The sequence below is a fragment of the Apaloderma vittatum genome, unplaced genomic scaffold (assembly GCF_000703405.1).
Source record: "Apaloderma vittatum isolate BGI_N311 unplaced genomic scaffold, ASM70340v1 scaffold13949, whole genome shotgun sequence".
NCBI classification, from domain to species: Eukaryota; Metazoa; Chordata; class Aves; order Trogoniformes; family Trogonidae; genus Apaloderma; species Apaloderma vittatum.
The window spans coordinates 22,788-41,713 of record NW_009733615.1 but is presented as its reverse complement, the minus strand read 5'-3'; the positions used below and the strand labels follow the sequence as shown (position 1 = coordinate 41,713).

General features: G+C 38.0%; 1 protein-coding gene across 1 annotated transcript in view; it reads right to left on the bottom strand.

The window, feature by feature from the left end:
* Window positions 1–9,887: 9,887 nt before the first annotated feature.
* Window positions 9,888–18,926, bottom strand: part of TRIP11 (thyroid hormone receptor interactor 11) — a gene marked incomplete at its 5' end in the record, with an annotated part of 29,462 nt that continues 20,423 nt past the window's right edge. Inside the window, 5 exons of the mRNA XM_009875982.1 lie at window positions 9,888–10,096; window positions 12,299–12,446; window positions 13,736–13,858; window positions 14,427–14,541; window positions 15,254–15,335. Of these exons, the coding sequence (XP_009874284.1) occupies window positions 9,888–10,096; window positions 12,299–12,446; window positions 13,736–13,858; window positions 14,427–14,541; window positions 15,254–15,335 (677 nt within the window). The remainder of the gene's footprint in view (window positions 10,097–12,298; window positions 12,447–13,735; window positions 13,859–14,426; window positions 14,542–15,253; window positions 15,336–18,926) is intronic.

The following is an 18,926-nucleotide window of genomic DNA, read 5'->3' as shown; positions in this document are numbered from 1 at the left end:
AGGAGCTCCTGGACACTCTCAAATGCAAAAAGATAGCCTATAGGGCATGGAAGAGTGGAGAGGCAACCTGATGGGATTACAGAGAAGTAGACTGAGCAGCCAGGGAACAAGTTAGGAAAGCTGGAATTAAATCTGGCTGAGGATGTCAAGGACAATAAGAAAGGCTTCAATGGCTGAGGGAGCTCAGGTTGTTCAGCTTAAGGAAGGCTCCTAACAGCAGCCCTCTAATACATGAAGGGGACCTACAGGAAAGCCAGGGAAGGGCATTTCACAAAGGCCTGTAGTGATAGTATGAGGGGTAATGGCCTGAAACTGAAAGAGCAGATTAGGAGGTTGTGGATCCCCTATCCCTGGGAGTGTTCCAGGCCAGGTTGGATGGGGCTTTGAGTAACGTGGGCTAGTGGGAGAGGTGTTCCTGCCCACAGCAGGGGGGTTGGAACTGGATGATCTTCCAACTTTAACGATTCTATAATCCTGTGATTTACTAGTCATATTTGGCCAGGGCAGTGCAGGCTTTAGGTTGCTGTCAAATCATCTGACTATTGAAAGTACCAGTACAAGGAAGCTGGAGCCACTGATTGAGTTCAGGAGAACATCACAGCCACGGTGCCGAGGGCTCCCTGAATCCCCCATCCAAGTAAGCAAGTTCTGGGCAGCACCACAGTCACCACTCTGCCAAGAGTCCAGTAAGGACACAGGTACTATCTACAAGATCTTTGCCTGCAGGTAGCACTCTGCAGGTCCTTGATCTAGAGTACTCTGCAGCCATTGTGCTATTCAGAGTCTGGGTTTGGATCCAGACAGATTTGGCAAGCCTAGTTATGACTCATTTTCTTTAGAATCCTGTACTCCTCAAATTTTTGTAGTTTCATAATAAGTCTTCTCTAGGCTAACTGAAAACTGTTAAACACATCTGTTTCTGCTCTTATTGTCAAAAATAAGGCAGTCTTCTGTTTGCCTTCATTTTTATTGGCACCCACTACTCGAGCATACAGAGCAAAGTGCAGTCTAAATATTTTCCAATTCTATTTCCAGAGAAAATGTTTCAGTTTTGATGACTGTTTTTCAGTGCTCCAGTCTACCATTCAAGTCACTTTCTTCACTATATTTTTACTCCTGGTACAATCTAGTGTTGGATCCTTGGTATGGCATGTAAATCAAAATATAAGGATGAAACAGAATCAACTCAGGGATTTGCTTGTAATTTTGAAAGAGCCCTTTTATTACAAACCAAAACACCACTGAAGTACTTTAACATCTTATAATAGAAAAAACTGCCGCAGGAGACAGGGAAACATTTTTACATAACGGTTAATTTTACAACGAATATTTTGCGTGGCTGGCTCCTCCATGAGTACTGGAATGCCGGGGCCTCTATTTCCCTTCCTATATGCAGTTTCTCAGACACCTGCACATGAAAACATTCAGGATTGCTCTCATGGTCACTAACTGTCCTGAGAAATGATATCTATAGCTCTCATCTTTTATATACATTCCCATTTAGGAACAACTATTCTTATCTAACTCACCTTATTTGCTCAAAACTGCTACTACCTCTTTCTGTTGCACTATTTACATCCAGTTGCCACTTTGTTGCTTATGCTAAATACATTTTTATTGATAATACTATACTTGCTGTTCAGAAATCACATGGATTCAGTGTAGCTAAGCTGTACTAATCAGGGTATCTTTAGTTGTATAAATCCAGTTGCCTCTGCCGAAGTTAATGTGGGCTTCTGTCTCTCTGGGCAGCATTGAACGGTCAAATTCTTAAAAACTCAGCATGTCCTTAGGTCCCTACCCCCTAATGTAGAAAAGTTTAGAATTGAAGTACTACAACTCTCAGCTTCCTGTTCTCAGAGAGTTGTGTTTAGCAGTGCTTCCCATTCTAGGGAGTCAGGAGCTACCAACCAACCTGCTTTTACTAGGTCAAGATCAATCATCTGACTTCGCTCACCAGATAGAACAGCCTTCACAGAAAGCTGCCAAACAATAAAAGACGCACCAATTTGTGTGTGTTACATGCTGCTTTTCCCTGACTCCTTGGACTGTTAATTATCCCATCAACAAACATTAGATACGAACTGGCTGTGCTACAGTGATGGCTAATAATTATGATTTCATAATAATGTAAAGAAACAGTTCTTACCTGTCTCAAATCTGTAAAACCTCTTGGGTCTGTGCCCCAAACTTAGCCATGCTGCAACTCAGGCCCTCTTGTATGACCATCTTGAAATTCACTGCAGGGAAACACAGCCAGCATCGGGTATTTCAAATGAAAACCTTAGGCTTAACCACGCAGCAGTGGTGCCAGGATTCCCTTTACCTTGACAACACCGGTTGATATTCAAACTGTTTCCACACAGCTATCCAAAGAATTAGGTTTCCTTTACACTAAGGGAGACAGAACATCATTCTAGGTTGCTGGCACAGCAAGGGTCAGACTTGCTCACTCTGTTAAAAAACACAAAAAAATAGGCACAAGTAGCTTGTTTCTCCGATATCACTGATTTGTAGAGTCCGTCAGTGCTTGCTGAAATGCCACTGAAATGATAGGACTTCTAAAATGTTCTCTCAATCATTGACAAAAAATAATAGTTGACCGTAACTCAAATATTATAAAATTTTTCCACTTTTGCCACAGACTAGTACTTTTAAAATTATTCTCTCATTAAATTGCAAGCACTGAAAATAAGATGGAGAAATATGATTTCTGGTCCATTCCCTATCAAACACTGCATACAATGTCTTTCATGCATAGAATTCCCAGCAGGTATACATGCAAAACTCTGCTGCTGACAAATTCAGCAGCCACGCGAAGCACTGAGACTAAACTGCAATACTGCTTTCTTGGTAACAAGAATGGTCCTCTCAAAGCCTGAGCCTTATTAGCAGGGCTGTTAGAAAGCAAGTATTTCTCTGCGGACAAGCAGAAGACCACAATCTGTCTCACATACTTCAGCAGGGGAAGTTTACTGACAGAAGGGAAGCTGAGAAGGTTGTGCTGCAAGACACACAAGAAATCCTGGGTTTTATTTATATTTGTTCCTGTGTGGGAAGTTGTAGGAAGACAACTCTCAAATAGCACACACCAAACAACATCAGTTATTTTTGGTTTTGTCAGGAAAGACATTTTCTAGTCTTGGTGGTGAAGGACACCTTTTTCTTTGGAAAAAAACAAATTCACCTTCAGATTTCCTGCTGTCAGATGCACATTTTAGTTAGACATCAGTAAAAAAATGTGGATGCTAGCAAACGCATTTCATCATCTCATCCACTCACAAGTACACATCCACTCATAAGAAGCGTATACAATCTCCTTTTTTCAGCAGACTAGGTTAAAGTCTAACTTGCACACCAAGCATACAGGCCCTAGAAGACATATGCGACTGATCTACTCAAATACATGCCCTGTACAAACATTATGGCTGGGTTTCACCATTGTGCATTAATACGTCTTCAATCAGGAAATCTGTTGTCCCACTTGTTTGCTAGTTTGTTTTCACCCATTCATCAAAAATATAACTCCTCTGTTGTCACTGATTCTACGTGTACTTACTAGTTAACCATAAAAATACCTAACACAATTTAGGAATGTATTCCACATACGCTCCTTCAGAGCAGGGGGTTTAACTCCCAAGACAGGCTGGGTCTTGCCAAAGCAAAGGTGGACTTCATGAAAATACACTACACTAGAAGTAGACGGCTGAGGACTCCTGTGTACACACAAGCTTCTTTCCTGGGTCTCTTCCAGCCAACCAGGCATTGCAACCACAATCTGAGATTGTACACATTTTAGGATTGTAGCAAAATAAATAAGTAGAGTTTACACTAATTTCTACATAATGCAAAGGTCAAGATGTCTATATTCCTGATGGTTTAAGAAAGACTTACTAGGTACAGTATGACTGAAAGTCTCCAAGTCTCCAAGAAAATTGCAAGTTGTCTCTCTCTGTGTAAATTAAAACACAAGGACCCAAGTCATCCTTTCTCTGTGATCTCAGATAAGGAAACAAAGCTCGGATCAGTTTCTACTGCTGAATAAGAAGCTGCAACCATCTTCTACTTTCTTTACCTTTTAATGCAAAATTCCAGCAAAATGGAACACTGCTACTGCAGCTGCTATCAACTGGTGACCACAAACTGCTTAATGAAAATGCCATTACCTGGGCTGCTGCCAGCTTCCGGGGCTCAGCTGAACTGGCATGTGGCTGAACAGTCTTGAAGGCATAACCCTGGCTGTAAAGTTTCCTTGTTTGTGAATTCAGTGGAGCTCCTTCAAGCTTGAGATGTTGAGTATGACTTTTTCTTAAAATGTGGCAAAACTTCAATCCCTACCAAGAGACACTGTATTTTTAAAATAGGAATTATTCTTTCATTTTATGAGCATAATATAATGATTAGTTTTTAATTTTGTCATGGTAATCAATGTAAACTTGATCACCATGTAAGTACATTACATTTATCAGATGAATTTATTCTCATTTCACTTGAAAAAAAGTCCTCTGGGAACATACTACTGTACTCATGTTTTTCTTGACTGCTGTATTTCTCTAGTTCACGTAATAAGTGACAATAGAAATGCGCCAAGTCACCTGTGACATCCAATCCTCCCTCTTTTTTTACCTCCAACTTTTGACTTGGTGCGAATCTGCAGCTCTCTTAGCAGTTTGAGATGTCACTCCATTCTCAGCTGAGAACTCCACAACTACATGCAAACATCTGAAAGACGTTCTTAGGTGATCTAGTAGCTTGCCCCTCAGCTTCTGCAACCAAAGGAGCAATCCAAATTGTGGTACCAGACCATTTGTAAGAATTTATAAGAGGACCTCCAAAGAGCGCACATTCACATTGAAAGAAAATATTGCTGTGGTAATAGCAGCAAAATAGAATTGGCCAAAGCAGACTTTAAAAAAGGGGAACTTTCTGGGTGCAACGCTTCACATAGCTGGAACTGTAAGTGGCAGGGGAACTGCATCGTTTCCTCAAAAGGGGAAATATTTATGTATGGTTTCAAATAAGAACAATCAAAAAAAAATGCAATCAAAACAACCCAAGGCATGAAAGAACAAAAATGAAAACGGCTACAAATACAGAAACAAGGGGTTTTTTTCAGTCTGCTTAAGAAGCCTGGGAAATGTTTTTGGTGCTACCACGGATATTCATTTATATTTAATAGCTGACCATCACAGATCAGAAACGATTAGCCTTTTCACAAAGGCGGTTTGGCACAGACTGCCAGAAACTTGAGTGCAAGCAGTACTAATTTTAAAATCTAATCTGTGAGAACTTGTTTAATGGCAGCTATCTTAACACAGGAGTAGAGAAAGATTAATTCACTCTCAGAACTCGAGGATGATGTACAACATCTGTGAGCATTTATAAAGACATGAGATTTAACCAGCAATGCCAAAAGCTCAGTAAGAAGGCATCAAATGACCTCAAGTTACTTACTGATATCTCTTTTTAAGTATAAAAAAAAAATTAACAGTTATCTTCCAATTGTTATTTCCTACAAGGAAAATAACCTTTAACCACATGATACAATTTCTTCTGCTTTGCAAAAAGTCTGAGAATTTCAGCAGCACAGCTGAACTTTCCACTCAGAATAAATCTGCCTGAATGAGCCTTTCGACATATCAAACACAATCAGCAAACAAGAGGCACATTTGTTGGACATGGATGCTGATAACATGCTTTAAAAATTACTTGCCACAAAACATATTTCAGAGTTAGATAGTGATGTTTTCAGATACTGAAATTTAGAATGCCATGCTCTTCTATAACTTTGAGACAACACAATAGTCCAAGACTCAGTGCTTCCACCACTGTAAACAACACACCACATACAAATTACTTTTTCCTTTAAATAGAACACCAGCAGCTGTCTATTCCTTTATTTTTTTATTGGAGACTGGTTTCCATTTCTAAGCTTTGCAGGGCTGTAAATAAATCCATCAGTACATAAGGACACAGACAATAGAGCAAAATTGTAAGCGTGTTAATTCTTAAGTAGTATTTTCTAAGAAAGCTAATTAGAAGCCTTCCACCTGAAAGACAACTACTCGAGGAGACAAACTATTACATTTAATAGAAGGGGGAAAAAAAGCCAAAATAAAGCAAATGCATACAACGCTTTTAATTCGATGAACCTTACTGCTACTACTGCAGTATGTGTATATATACACAAGTATTTTGTTTTGTTTTTTTTTTTTAAAAAAAATTGACAAAAATATATTGACACAAAGACTACTTTGCTCTGAATGTCTGTATAAATCAAAGGCTCCTCTCTCTTTGAAACAATGCATGAAGCTGTTATCCCTGCTATTGCCACAGTATATTAATGCATCTCCATATTAAACAAATGTTTGTATGTTTCCCTCAAGCAGGTGAAAAGAAAAGAATTAATTTAATTTTATTCTAACTAAATCTACTTCCAGACTGGGGGCGTCTGGGAAGATGCAACATAAAGCTTACAAGCATGTTTGATTAAACAAGTTGAGAAAATTGGTCTTGAATTTTTATATAATAACACGGCAATAATGTAATCGAAACTGGCAGTTAGAAGACATTGAAGCCTAAAACTGCAAAGCTTTCACAGGGAATGTGATAACGTGAAATACTTACAAGGCAAACATCTTCCATTCTGCCTCATCCATTTTAGCAATCAGTCACTGCTATATATATTCCAGGTAGCCTGCCTTGTTAGTAAGTACTTACACAAAATGGGTCAAGAACATGAAAAAGAAACAACACTAAAATGCAGACTGGAAACTGACTTTTGATAAAGAAGAATTCTCTTTACACCAGTCACTAAAATGGGGCAAATCATGCAGCTGTGACTAACTGGTTTAATGCAGGAGAATTTAATAAAAAACAATGCACCAAACACCAAAACCAGCAGCACCAAAAATCCAACCAAACCCCCCAAACTGTGCGTTCTTTTATGGTAACAATCAGAAAGATCAACCAGTTCCTTCCTCTCCTTTGCATAAAGTGCTGGATAAGCAAAGAAGAGCAAAGAAAGAGTCTAAATGGGAACAGAAAATCCTCATCCCTACTTTTCCCCCCTCATAACAAGTTTCCAAAATTAATTCCTTACTAAAATTCTGTTACCTTATCACTAAAGATAACTGACAGCTTGTTAGACTAAAACTAGGACGATTGTACTCTTCCTTGAAAAAGCAAGGCAAAAGAGAACAATTAAATTAAATTAAGAACAAAAGTTCTCAACTACTGCACTTGCTCATAAATTCCACGGAGAACTTTTTCCTCGCCACTGCTGTGTGAAAGACACACACAATTAACAGTACAGACTGCATGAGTCACAAACTTACATGTGGGAAACCGGTAAGGTCAATACATACAAAACAGTTATTATGCACAAAGTAAATGCAGAAGAAAAATTAGAGGAAAAATACATCCGCTAATCTTTCAATAAAAATAAATCGTGAAGGTTTACAATAGTCTGTGAAACAGTCTAAGAAAGAGAAAAACAAGGCAATGAAGTTGTTCTACACTTTGCAGTGGGAAGGTTCTGCCTGGAACACAGAGTACGTTTGATTTTGAATAAAGCAACAAAACCCAACAATGCAGTTGTGGAATAAGCCCTAGAATAGAAACCTCTGAGCCATGGGGATTTTCTCCACAGTTCGACAGATCTTCTACAACTCATAAACTGAAGCCTCTTGTATCTCTCCTGAAGAAGACTTCCGTCTTTCTGGAGTAGGAATTCTGAAATTCTTCCCCACCGTTGCTTGGTTTTAGATTTCCCTCCTCAAACTCATAGCTTACTGTATAAATGGATCTGATTTACAGCATGCAGAAATACATAGTCTTAACTTTGTTTTATTTATTGGCATTTAAAAATCTTCCTGGAAGAGAAACATGTACTTATTAAGTTCTCTGCAATTACAGAAAAATTTTGCGCAAAAAAATTAAGATCTGCTCAGTTAGTACATTCAGAGCACAGTGAGCATCATAAGTCCATTTCCAATGTATAATATGTATGCCACATAATTTTTAAAAACTACACATTTCCTTCTGATTTGACTTGCCAGAAGACAATTTTATTCTGAAGCAGCTATATATGCTTAAATAGACATGACTACAAGAACAAGAGATTGCACAGAAGCTACCTGGTTTCAGTTTTCTTTATATTTTTTATAGGAAAAAAAAAAAGTACCTGTTCCCGTCCAGTTTAAATGAAGATGCACATTTGAAGTACTAAACTCAAGTGTTCTCAGCTGAAGTAATCTCAAATTCTCATTACATTTATTATGCAATGCATAATTTACTTTGGTATACTATGTGTGGCTGCCACCTGTTCAGCAATTAAACTGCCAAATTAATTACCTAGTCTATAATGGAATAAAAAATTTAAACCAAAAATTCAATATGGTCAATCCACTTTCAAATATGTGTAAGTCTTCCATGAAATATTAACATACTGTAGAAAAGGAACTCAGGTGGTTCTAAATTTAAATACAGTAATTAAAAAAACTTTGCTAGATTTAAAGGCAACAGAAGAAACTCCCTATTTGAACTCTACATAAATAAATGCAAAGATTTCTTGCATTATTTTGGTTGATTCTGTACAAGTTTGAGTAATTTATTTTATTTAAATATAACTCTTACAACAATTTAATCCAGAATCTTAATGCAAATAAGAATTAAAGGTTGACAGTTCTAATATAGAACTTGCACAATAGTTATTTTAACACTGACTAAACAGGAAATGGCATATAAAAAGATTTAGAAATTACACATTTTAAACTGAAGCTATTTCATCTTAGATTCCTTACGAACATGGCTTTTGCAGGATGACTTTTATCCTTCAGTATGCAACTTCATTCTTTACCTGCCAACCAAGTGCACAAGTTACCACAGCAAAATTTACAGAATAACTGACTTTGGCCTTGGTCTTACAAAGACCTATTTACACATTTGAGATAAGCAAGCATCTTCTTCCCTTTAAATTCTATACATGTGTTCGAGCTTTAAGCCTATATTTGGATTTACAAAATCCTGCAAGATAAAAAGCCGCTCAAATATACATCTTGGACCATTAAAGTACAGTGTCTTTCTATATGTGAACCTATCTTTTACTAAATTACCCACTCTTCATCACATGGACACCTCTAGAATCGAAGCAGTCGCTTCCACAGCTAAGTCCCTAGTGCTGATGGGTTTGACTGCTGAAAGCATAGATCAGAATCTGATCTATGGAGGGGGAAAAACAAATAATATTGTGCACAAAGAGAGTAACCTGCCTCATTTCCCCCAAATGTGATCAATTCTGCAAATAAGAGATATATGTCCTAGCTACATTTAAATAAATGTCATAAATCATCTGGAAAGAACTCAGCTGCTCAATGATCACACTCCTAATCGTTGTCCTAATCTTTGGAATTTGTGTCTCATTTACTGAACACGTAAAATAAGATCAATTTTGGCTGGAGATTTTTTTTTTTTTTTAAATTCTGCTTCTTGAAGGCCCACTGCCAATAGCAGTTATTTTAATGGACAAATGGATCTCAACATCAAAGAGTTAATGCTGTCTATGTCTAACTGAAACAACGCAGAGTATAACCAAGGTTTAAAAATCCTTCTGTTTGTCTTGTAGCAATCCAATAAGACAGATTTTCTTTCTCAGTTTAAGATTTAATCCACAGTCAAAACGAATGCCTACTATAAAGAAAGCAGTTATTCATGCCACCGTTAGAATTTCCAAAGCAATGGTTACTTCATCGTTAAAATAAAAGCAAGGTACAATTGCAAACAAGTATATGACTTTTTATAGAAGGCCTCATTGTGATAAATTATATACAGCATAGTGTTCTCATTCTCCTTAAAGTGCTACTATCACCATATTGATACAAGATTATCTATTGTTTTAGAAGGTCTTTTAGAACAGCACCAGCACTGGCATCAGGGGACACTGGCAGTGGTGTAAAAGTAGGCAGCACGTCAGAAATAGGTTTCATAAGCAGATGTCCAGAACCAGTGGCAGGTGTTATGAGAGGCACTGCTTCAGATCGAGGTGCTAGAAATGGGTTTGTATCTGGTCTTCTGCTCATTCCTGAGAATGCAGAATCTGAAATGTAAAAACAAAACAAAAAACCCCAAAACCCAACAACAGAAACATATTGTTAGAAAGCATTCATAACTCCACTCATTTTCAGAGCACTTGTTCACACTCAAGTTCTAAAATTGCCTATTACTTTTGTAACGCAAAAATCCTACCTTCTTGCCATGGGCTCTAGATGCTCTCTCTGACTTTCATTCTCTCTGTTTTCTCTCATCTCGGATCTCATCTGCCACTGGCTCTTTTGCTACACTTCAGGCCACCAGTTACAAAACTCATTTAAAGATCATGGCTCTCTCAGGACCTGCCAACTGTCCCATGCTTGTTGGCAGATGAAACTCAGTAACAGCTCAGGTTAACCCCCCCCCAAAAATCTAGACATCTCTGTGACAGACAACATGAACACCCTTTGTCAAGGTTTGCTTCATGCATGCAACGTCACAGAAATACCTGTCACGTTGACTCCAATACTACCCAAAGGCAGAGGGCCCCTCGTGTGCGCACTACAACGCAGCACATGGGTAGGTTTCCCACCCCAGGGTCAGCCCCAAGAAAGCCCCTGGAAATAAACATCCCAGGGAGTCACAATTTAGTCTTGGGACAAAACTTAACTCATTAGTCAGATTCTACCAAATTTTAGATTTCATAAGGAAAAGTGTTAATAAACTATTTTTTTCACCTAACAATCAACTTGTTCTTCCTTACCTTCCCCCATCAAACACTCACTCAGCTCCGGATGTAACCCATTCGCAAGGTTCCCACACCAGATGTACAGCATAAACTAAACTGACATTCCCATATCATACTAATTCTTTGGATTGGTGATTTTGTTCAGATCTTTTTGTGGACATTATTGACATTTGTGTCCAGAACTTAAAACTGCTATTTGGCTTATTTCTAGGAACAAAGAACTTACAGCACCAAAACAGTTAAAGGGATACGTATACTGGTTGTCTAGCTTTAGAAGTCAGGAATTTAGCTCTTGAACAACGAATATAGTTCTTCCAAACAAGGAAATTCTTTTGTTTTTTTTTGCCAAGAAAAACAGGTACTTTACCTATTACATTACTGTTATACTACAAGAAAGAAGTAAAAAGATAATTAAACTTAATTTAGGTTTATTAAAAAACTAAGTACTGCTTTCAGAGATAAATTCACAGTAGGCATTTATACTTTGTAACATCCATCTATTTTAAGTACAACCTGGATTAGTTAAACTGAAGATTTGGATTTTACATGTATGTCACATGAGGAATGAGGAATGGCTGAGGGATCTGGGGCTGTTTAGCCTGGAAGAGACTGAGAGGAGACCTTATGACTCTCTACAACTACCTGAAAGGAGACTGTAGTGAGGTGGGGGTTGGTCTGTTCTCCCTAGTGGCGAGTGATAGGATAAGGCCTTAAATTGTGCCAAGGGAATTTTAGGTTGGGTATTAGGAAGAAATTCTCTACGGAAAGGGTTGTCAGGCATTGGAACAGCCTGTCCAGGGAGGTGACTGAGTCACCATCCCTGGAGGTGTTTAAGAGACGGGTAGATGTTGCATTGAGGGACATGGTTTAGTTGTGTTATAGGGCTAGGACTCGATGATCTTGAAGGTCTCTTCCAACCAAAACTGTTCTATGATTCTATGATTCTACATTACTTTGACAAGTGGATTACTTTCAATATGCATAATATAGACATAACTGTTCTCTGCCTTAAAAAAAGCAAAATTTAACACCCATGCACAGCTTAAAGAGATCTCAAATCAGCTCATATACTTAACTGATTTTATTTCAGTCCTTTCTGAGCAACCAGGTTCTACATACCAGAGAGGCACTACAAGGTTGGTAGTACTTGCACGCTTCCACCTTTGAGACTGAAGCTGATCAAAAGGGATACTGAAAATCGGGACTGAGTTCACCAGTATATCCCATGGAGCTGTCTGCACAGCATCTGTTTGGCTCTAACTCTCTTTCCACATCAAAAGGAATCTGGTCCCTCTAATCCTCTGTATTGAGATTTTAGGAAGCAGGCTATAGAAGCAGTGGGAAGGAGAGGTGGAAGAAGAAATAAAAAAATAGAAGAGAAAGTAGGAAATTGGGATGGGGAAGAAATAAAACTCATAGTTCACAAGTGAGGAAGCACAGAATCATTGAAACCTCCTTGAAAAGTCTATCTTTAGTTATTTACGTTTTGTGTAAAGATTCACGTTTTCCTTCAAAGTTTACCTTGCATTTGACTGTTGGATGGAGTATTGCTGGTTTTACCAGTTCCTGCTGCTCCTAAAGGTTTCATATCATGAACAGAGAGCTTGGGTGGAGGAAGGCTTGGACAAGATTCTGTTTCAAGGAATTTCACAAACAATTCTGAAAAAGACTACAAGAGGATAATAGTTAATATATTTTACTGATGATCTGTTGAAAATTATGCAAATTAAAAATACACACATACATAAAAGAAAAAGGTGTTAATAGTCTCCAAAGAATTCTATACTGGTACTTAGTACTAAGTACTTGGTACTAAGTAGTCCTTGGTGAGTGACAATGAATTTATTTTCAAAACAGACTTCTTTTTTTTTGTTGTTGTCTCAGTAATGTATTTGTTTGAAATTGATCAACTCTAAAGATAACAACCATAATTTCACCATGGTTCCATTACTGATTTAAGCCAATTGTTTCAAGAATCCCATGCTGCTACTGACATCACATTATTTCCTGTGTCCATGGCTCAAGGAAAACACTCCTCCAAAAACACATAAAACAAACATTTATCTTAAAATCCATTGCTTGCTTTATTTGACAGTCTTGAATAAAGGAAGTATGGAGTGATTAAGGTGTCAGTAGCGCCACAAGATACATTTTTGCTTATTAAAACCTGTATTATACATACAAAAAGCATTAATTTTCATCTTCTACATCTGTAGTTTATCAGACTGCAATCCTCTGGTGGCCTAAGTGCCTGCATTATTTTAGTGGGCAAAAAACCAACCCCTATACTTCAAGATAATTTACAGGAATCAGTTCTCACCATGCTTTTCTAGCTTAATGAGCAGAAAACAAAGGTTAATCCAAAAAGCCCAACTCCTCAGTGCTCTATCCCCGAGTGCATTATTTACTGGTCTTCAAAATGGAAAGTTCTACAGATTAACTGGTCCCATGGATCATGCTATGAGAACTGCTGCTTTACAGTATTTGAAAGCTTAAAATAACAGCTGTACATAAGAGGCACTGGCTGCAGCAGGTGAAAAAGCTTTTGAAGTGAAATTTAAAGGACATATGGGAACACAGTCATCAAAATATGACATCATGATCTTCTATGCTGTTGAGTATTGAAGAATTCCTGACTCTCACATGTATTCAGAACTGTCAGTTTGCAATATAAAGTCCATACCGTAACAAGTCAGTGATCCCAGGAACCCGTGGAACAGTAATGGGATTTCTGTATTAGCCCAACATTTAGTATCATATAATTTTTATCAATATCTACATATTTTAGTGCAGGAAAAAATCTTATGCCAAAGCAGTTACACAAAATCAAGAAACAATGCAAGGTACTGGAGCATCAGTAAATGAAGTTCAATATACAGATGAACCAAACATCAGCACTGATATGCAACTGTCTCATTTTTTTCCACTCAAACACAGAGAATGCATGATGGTTCTTACACTATTAAAAATGGTCTGATGAGTTGGCCTCAAAGGTGTATTAGGGACACTCTTTGACCCAGCTCCTCCACCAAGCCAGCCAGTCACCCATCTCGTAACTCCTCTTTGGTCTTCAGATAATAACTAGGAAATATATAAAAAAAAAAAGCTAGAAAACAAAAAATAAAGCACCAAGTAAAAAAAAAAAAGGTGACATTGTGCTCATTACATTAATTCACCATAACTATGTGGGAATCCTACAGATAAATAAAATCTTTAATTAGTGTCAAAACCTTATTCTTTGTCTCCCAAAGACTGGCAATCTAAAAATCTGGCTCTTTATTTAAAAATGTAAGATCCCCTTTCTTCACAACACCTAGTGGTACATATAAGACTGTCTTACTTTTCTGTAACTGACACATTACAACTATGATGCACAACAGCACAAGGTTATACCCCTTCCTTTCTGTGTTAGCATTCCTCAGCAAGATGACATCCATTCTACTTTATCAAAAGATTCCATTAAGATCATCATGTCACATGTAAAAAATTAATTCAGAGGAGGGAACAAAAAACATACTTTCCTCGCAAGAAGTACAAGGAGAGTCATGTTTAGTTTAGCAGCAAGTCTGCTACTTTCAGGTAAGGATACTGAAAAAAAAAAGAAAACAAACAAAAAAAGAAAGTAGTCTAGTTTCCTGTAGAGTATTACCTGATCGAGTTCTTCCTTTTTTACTCCCAAGATACTTCCCATTAATCTTAGGACTTCAGGACGTTTATCTTTTGGAGTATGAAAATGTCCAACAAAGAGATTTCTCATCAGGAGCCTGCAGAACAAAGAAAGCTTGTTATACAACCTGCTCTCACATAATAAAGAACTAAAATGGTACCTCACCAATTTCCTTACGCTACAAGTTATAATATTCCTTAAACTATAAGTGTCAGTTTGGACAGTATTAGAAATATTTTATGCAGTAATGTGAAACTGAATTGTAAGTGAGCAAGCTTTGATGTAAGCAGGGAAAATGTTTATTCTAAGATCTTGACTCAAGAGAGCTTTTAAACAGACAGTTATGTGTAATCCCAAAAAAGACGTAAGGAAGGACATGGGAACCCATTTGCCTATTCATATTTCAGTTCTAACAAGGTTAAAATAAAAAAAGACCAAGGAAGACAGATTTACACAGCATCCAGGTGATGTTAGCTATAGGAAAGGGCTTGCTGCTCACACCTTAAACATTAGAACACACATTCATTAAGAACTTTTGTCTCCTTTTTCAGAGCTCATGCTATTGAGGTGCACTTCTACTTAAACACATCAGTAATCCATATTTACACACATGCTGGTTTTACGAATCAAAATTACTATTTACAATCACCAAGCAATTGAAAAGTGTTGAAATAATCGAAAGTATAATTACAAGATCACATACAGACGCCCAGTTCTGCACTACTCTAGCAACTGTGTTAGTAATACACCTGTACTTTGTGAGGAATAAAACCCCAAAATGTATGCCAAGCCTTTCATTACAGACTTACTTGTCCACTTTTCCTTCTGTGCTGTTCATAAGATTCATTAGTTTATTTTGTACATCTTCTAACATTTCTCTTCTGATCTCACCTATAAAAGGTATGTAACAGTAGATAAATACAAATAGAAACTTTGTTGGAAAACTTATTAATAATACACACATTTAAAAATAAAATTATGCCAATATTGTTATGGTGCTTTAAAAAAAACCCTAAATCAGTTTCATTTTTATAAGAGATGTGTCAACCTAACACATTAGATGAAACCATAAGCTAAAACTTCTGGAATGATACTCAATGCTGGAGTACAGGAACAAACAGAAAATAAACTAATTGCAGAAGGTCTAATGAACTGCTCTGTTCCTCCTAGATCATACAGAAGTGGAAAAAATATCTCAATCAACATCTGTAGTCCTGTGATGGCAATCTTCTTCATAATCTGACAAAACTGCATGGTAGCAGCAGGTCTTTTCCCTGTACTTGCCCTCAGATTAGTTCCTATACTCAGCTATTCTGCATACTTTACTATCAGGTTGCTAAAGCTTTGAAGAACTAAGGAGTTGTCCAGGCTCCCAGAAGAATTACTGGCTAGCAAAACCTCACCAGTAGCTTGTTGTGGGTCTCTTCTATTAGGACATTTCCTGCTCCTACTGACCAACGCGAGCTCTTGAAACAAACACTGGGACACACTAATGCATCCTAGAACCAGGCCTGTGCTTCAGGATTCAGTATGTCAGCAAGAAAGGCTCTGCATAGATTTATGCAAGAGTCCTCGTAAGTTTGAGGATACAAACATTCATTTAAAAATGGCAGAGATGAAATGCAAGAGCTACCCTGAACCAGAGACAAAAGTGAGAGGAAAACAGCAAACACTTTCAGTCAGGCATCATGGCCTGCAAATTAAGTGGATAGGCTGGCATTTTAAGTTAATTAATACAAGGTTGTCTAGGAGTGTGCTAGGAGTCACTCCACAGATTTTCTGTCTTCTTCGCATGCTGACTCCCAATTCTGATCCTGTTCTGTAGTGGCTGCAAGGAAATTAGTTCATCTAGGATAACATAATACCTACACATAATTGGCCTACACAAAGGACCCTATTTTTCCTCTCCAGAAACCCAAACTAGAAACTACTAGGAGAGTAAGAGAGGAGTTCTGTTTCTGCATTCACTAGTGCTGCACAACTTCTCAGTTTTCTGAAGTTCCTGACCTTAAACAATGGTTTGTCTACTGTCTACACACTTGAGCCTCGGGACAGAGTGCTTAATGAGGGAGATACAAATGTAGTAGCCCATTTCATCAGAAGGAGCCGTGGTATGATATCGTTACATTCGCTATTGACCAATAATTTCACAGAACCAACTTCTCCACAATTCTAAAATACCACTAACACAACTTACTTGTTCAAATACAGAATACAGCCAATTACTCCAACCATTCAGTCAGTAGCTCAGTTTGCCTCTGACCTCCCACAAAACTCAAAAATAAAGCACATAATGCAGAAAAAAAAAATCTCCTAAAAATTTTACCTGCCATAAATATTTTACATTCTGGCTATAAGGAAAAAAAGCACAAAGTTTTCTCTTTATAAAAATGCAGATATACTAGAAACTAGATAAAGCATCTGATGTCCAGGTCTACAGAAGTTTGTACAAAAACATGCAGAGTAAAAAGCGCTGGGAAAAAAACTTATCTCACTTAAATTCCCAGACAAAGGATTTAAGAACACTGGAATTAAAATGTTCTCAGACAAGACAACAAGTAATTACAATGTACAAAGAATTCTTAAGAAGACACACTACAAATGGCTTCACCTCAAGACAGCAAAACCACTATTTTTCAAACTAGGATTCTGCAAGATACTATTTTTGAAGTTATTTTTTTTCCTAATGAAAGTACAAGTCAGTTTTAATCACACACAAAAGTTTGACAAATATAACATGGACTGCCCATGTCAAGACCAACTCTACCCTACAGTTGTATAGTCAGAAATTATGAGCTTTTTACTCTCTCACTCTATATGGTTGAATGCTTATTTTCAAATCCTATGGAAAAACTAATGATCAACCTAATTTCCCTACCATTTTAACACTTCCTAAGCTGATGTTAATTAAAAGTGCTTCATTTAAAAACCAAAACCCAGAGAAGACATACTTTTCTTGTATCTATCTTTAAGAAAAGTGACTTCTATAACTTTTCATACCCTTCACATGAAAACATTCCACTCTCATGTCAATCTTTAATAAATGCATGCCACAGCTATGCTGACACAACGTGCTTCTCAATCCACACCAATAAGTCCAGGAGAAACGGCACAAAGTTTTCATATATATGTACATGGAAGAGCTAGCCTGTGAAACGGATACAACCTAAGGTTTTACTACTACATTTTATTTCATCAATACAAATTTTAGAGAGTACAGAGCACAACAAACTAACTAGTGTCATATTGGGAAAGTTCTTATTCAAGGAATATAAGGATTAAGCCCCTTACTGAAAACAAGCTAAAAACCAAACAAAAAAATATATATTATATGACAATATACCTTCTAACAACTACATCCATATGCACTGAAATCCATTCCAATAACATGACTACTTTTCATCACTCCGCACTCTCAGAACACCAGGATGAGAGGCACAAGAAAGATAATGCATCGTTTCAAGGTCTAAACCTACTTAAAATTATGCTACTTTGTAAATGTGGTTAAATAGTACCCCAATACTTGAAGGAAAACTCTTGCAATAAATAAAAACATTTGTATGAGCATACATGGAAGTTATTTGTCTCTCCACAGAGTAAAAGGAAATACAAAAAGTTAACTACTAATGTCACAAAAAGATAAACAAACAGCATCTGAAAACAAGTTTCAAGTAGAATCGTACCACAGAACCATAGAATGGTTTGAGTTGAAAAAGATCTTAAAGATGATTTAGTTCCAAATCCCTGCCATGGGCAGCGACACCTCCCACTAGCCCAGGTTGCTCAAAGCCCCATCCAGCCCGGCCTGAACACTTCCAGGGATGAGGCATACAGAACTTCTCTGGGCAACCTGTTACAGCGTCTCATCACCCTTACAGCTAAGAATCTTCCTAATATCTAATCTAAATCTACTTTCTTTTGAGTTTGAAACTGTTACCCCTCATCCTATTACTACACTTCCTTATATGCACCCTTTAAGTACTGGAAGGCTGCTCTAAGGTCTCCCCGAAGCCTTCTCTTTTCCGGGCTGAACAGCCCCAGCTCTGTCAGTCTGTCCTCACAGGGCAAGTGCTCCAGCCCCTGATCATCTTTGTGTCCCTCCTCTGGACCTGCTCAAACAGGTCCGTGTCTTTGTTGCGCTGGAGGCCCCAGAGCTGAACACGGTGCTGCATGGGGGGTCTCAGCAGAGCAGAGTAGAGGGGGAGAATCACCTCCCTTGACCTGCTGGCCACCCCTCTTTTGATGCAGCCCAGGATGCAACCGGCCTTCAGGGCTGCGAGCACAAATGAGTGGCTCGTGTTCAGGTTTTCATTCACCCTTCCCCGAGTCCCTCTCTGCAGGGCTGCTCTCAATCCACTCATCACGGAGCCTGCATCTGTGCTTGGGACTGCCCTGACCCAGGTGCAGGACTTGCACTTGGCCTTCTTGAACTTCATGAGTTGAGCACAGGCCTGCCTCTCCAGCCTTTCTCTCTGGATGGCA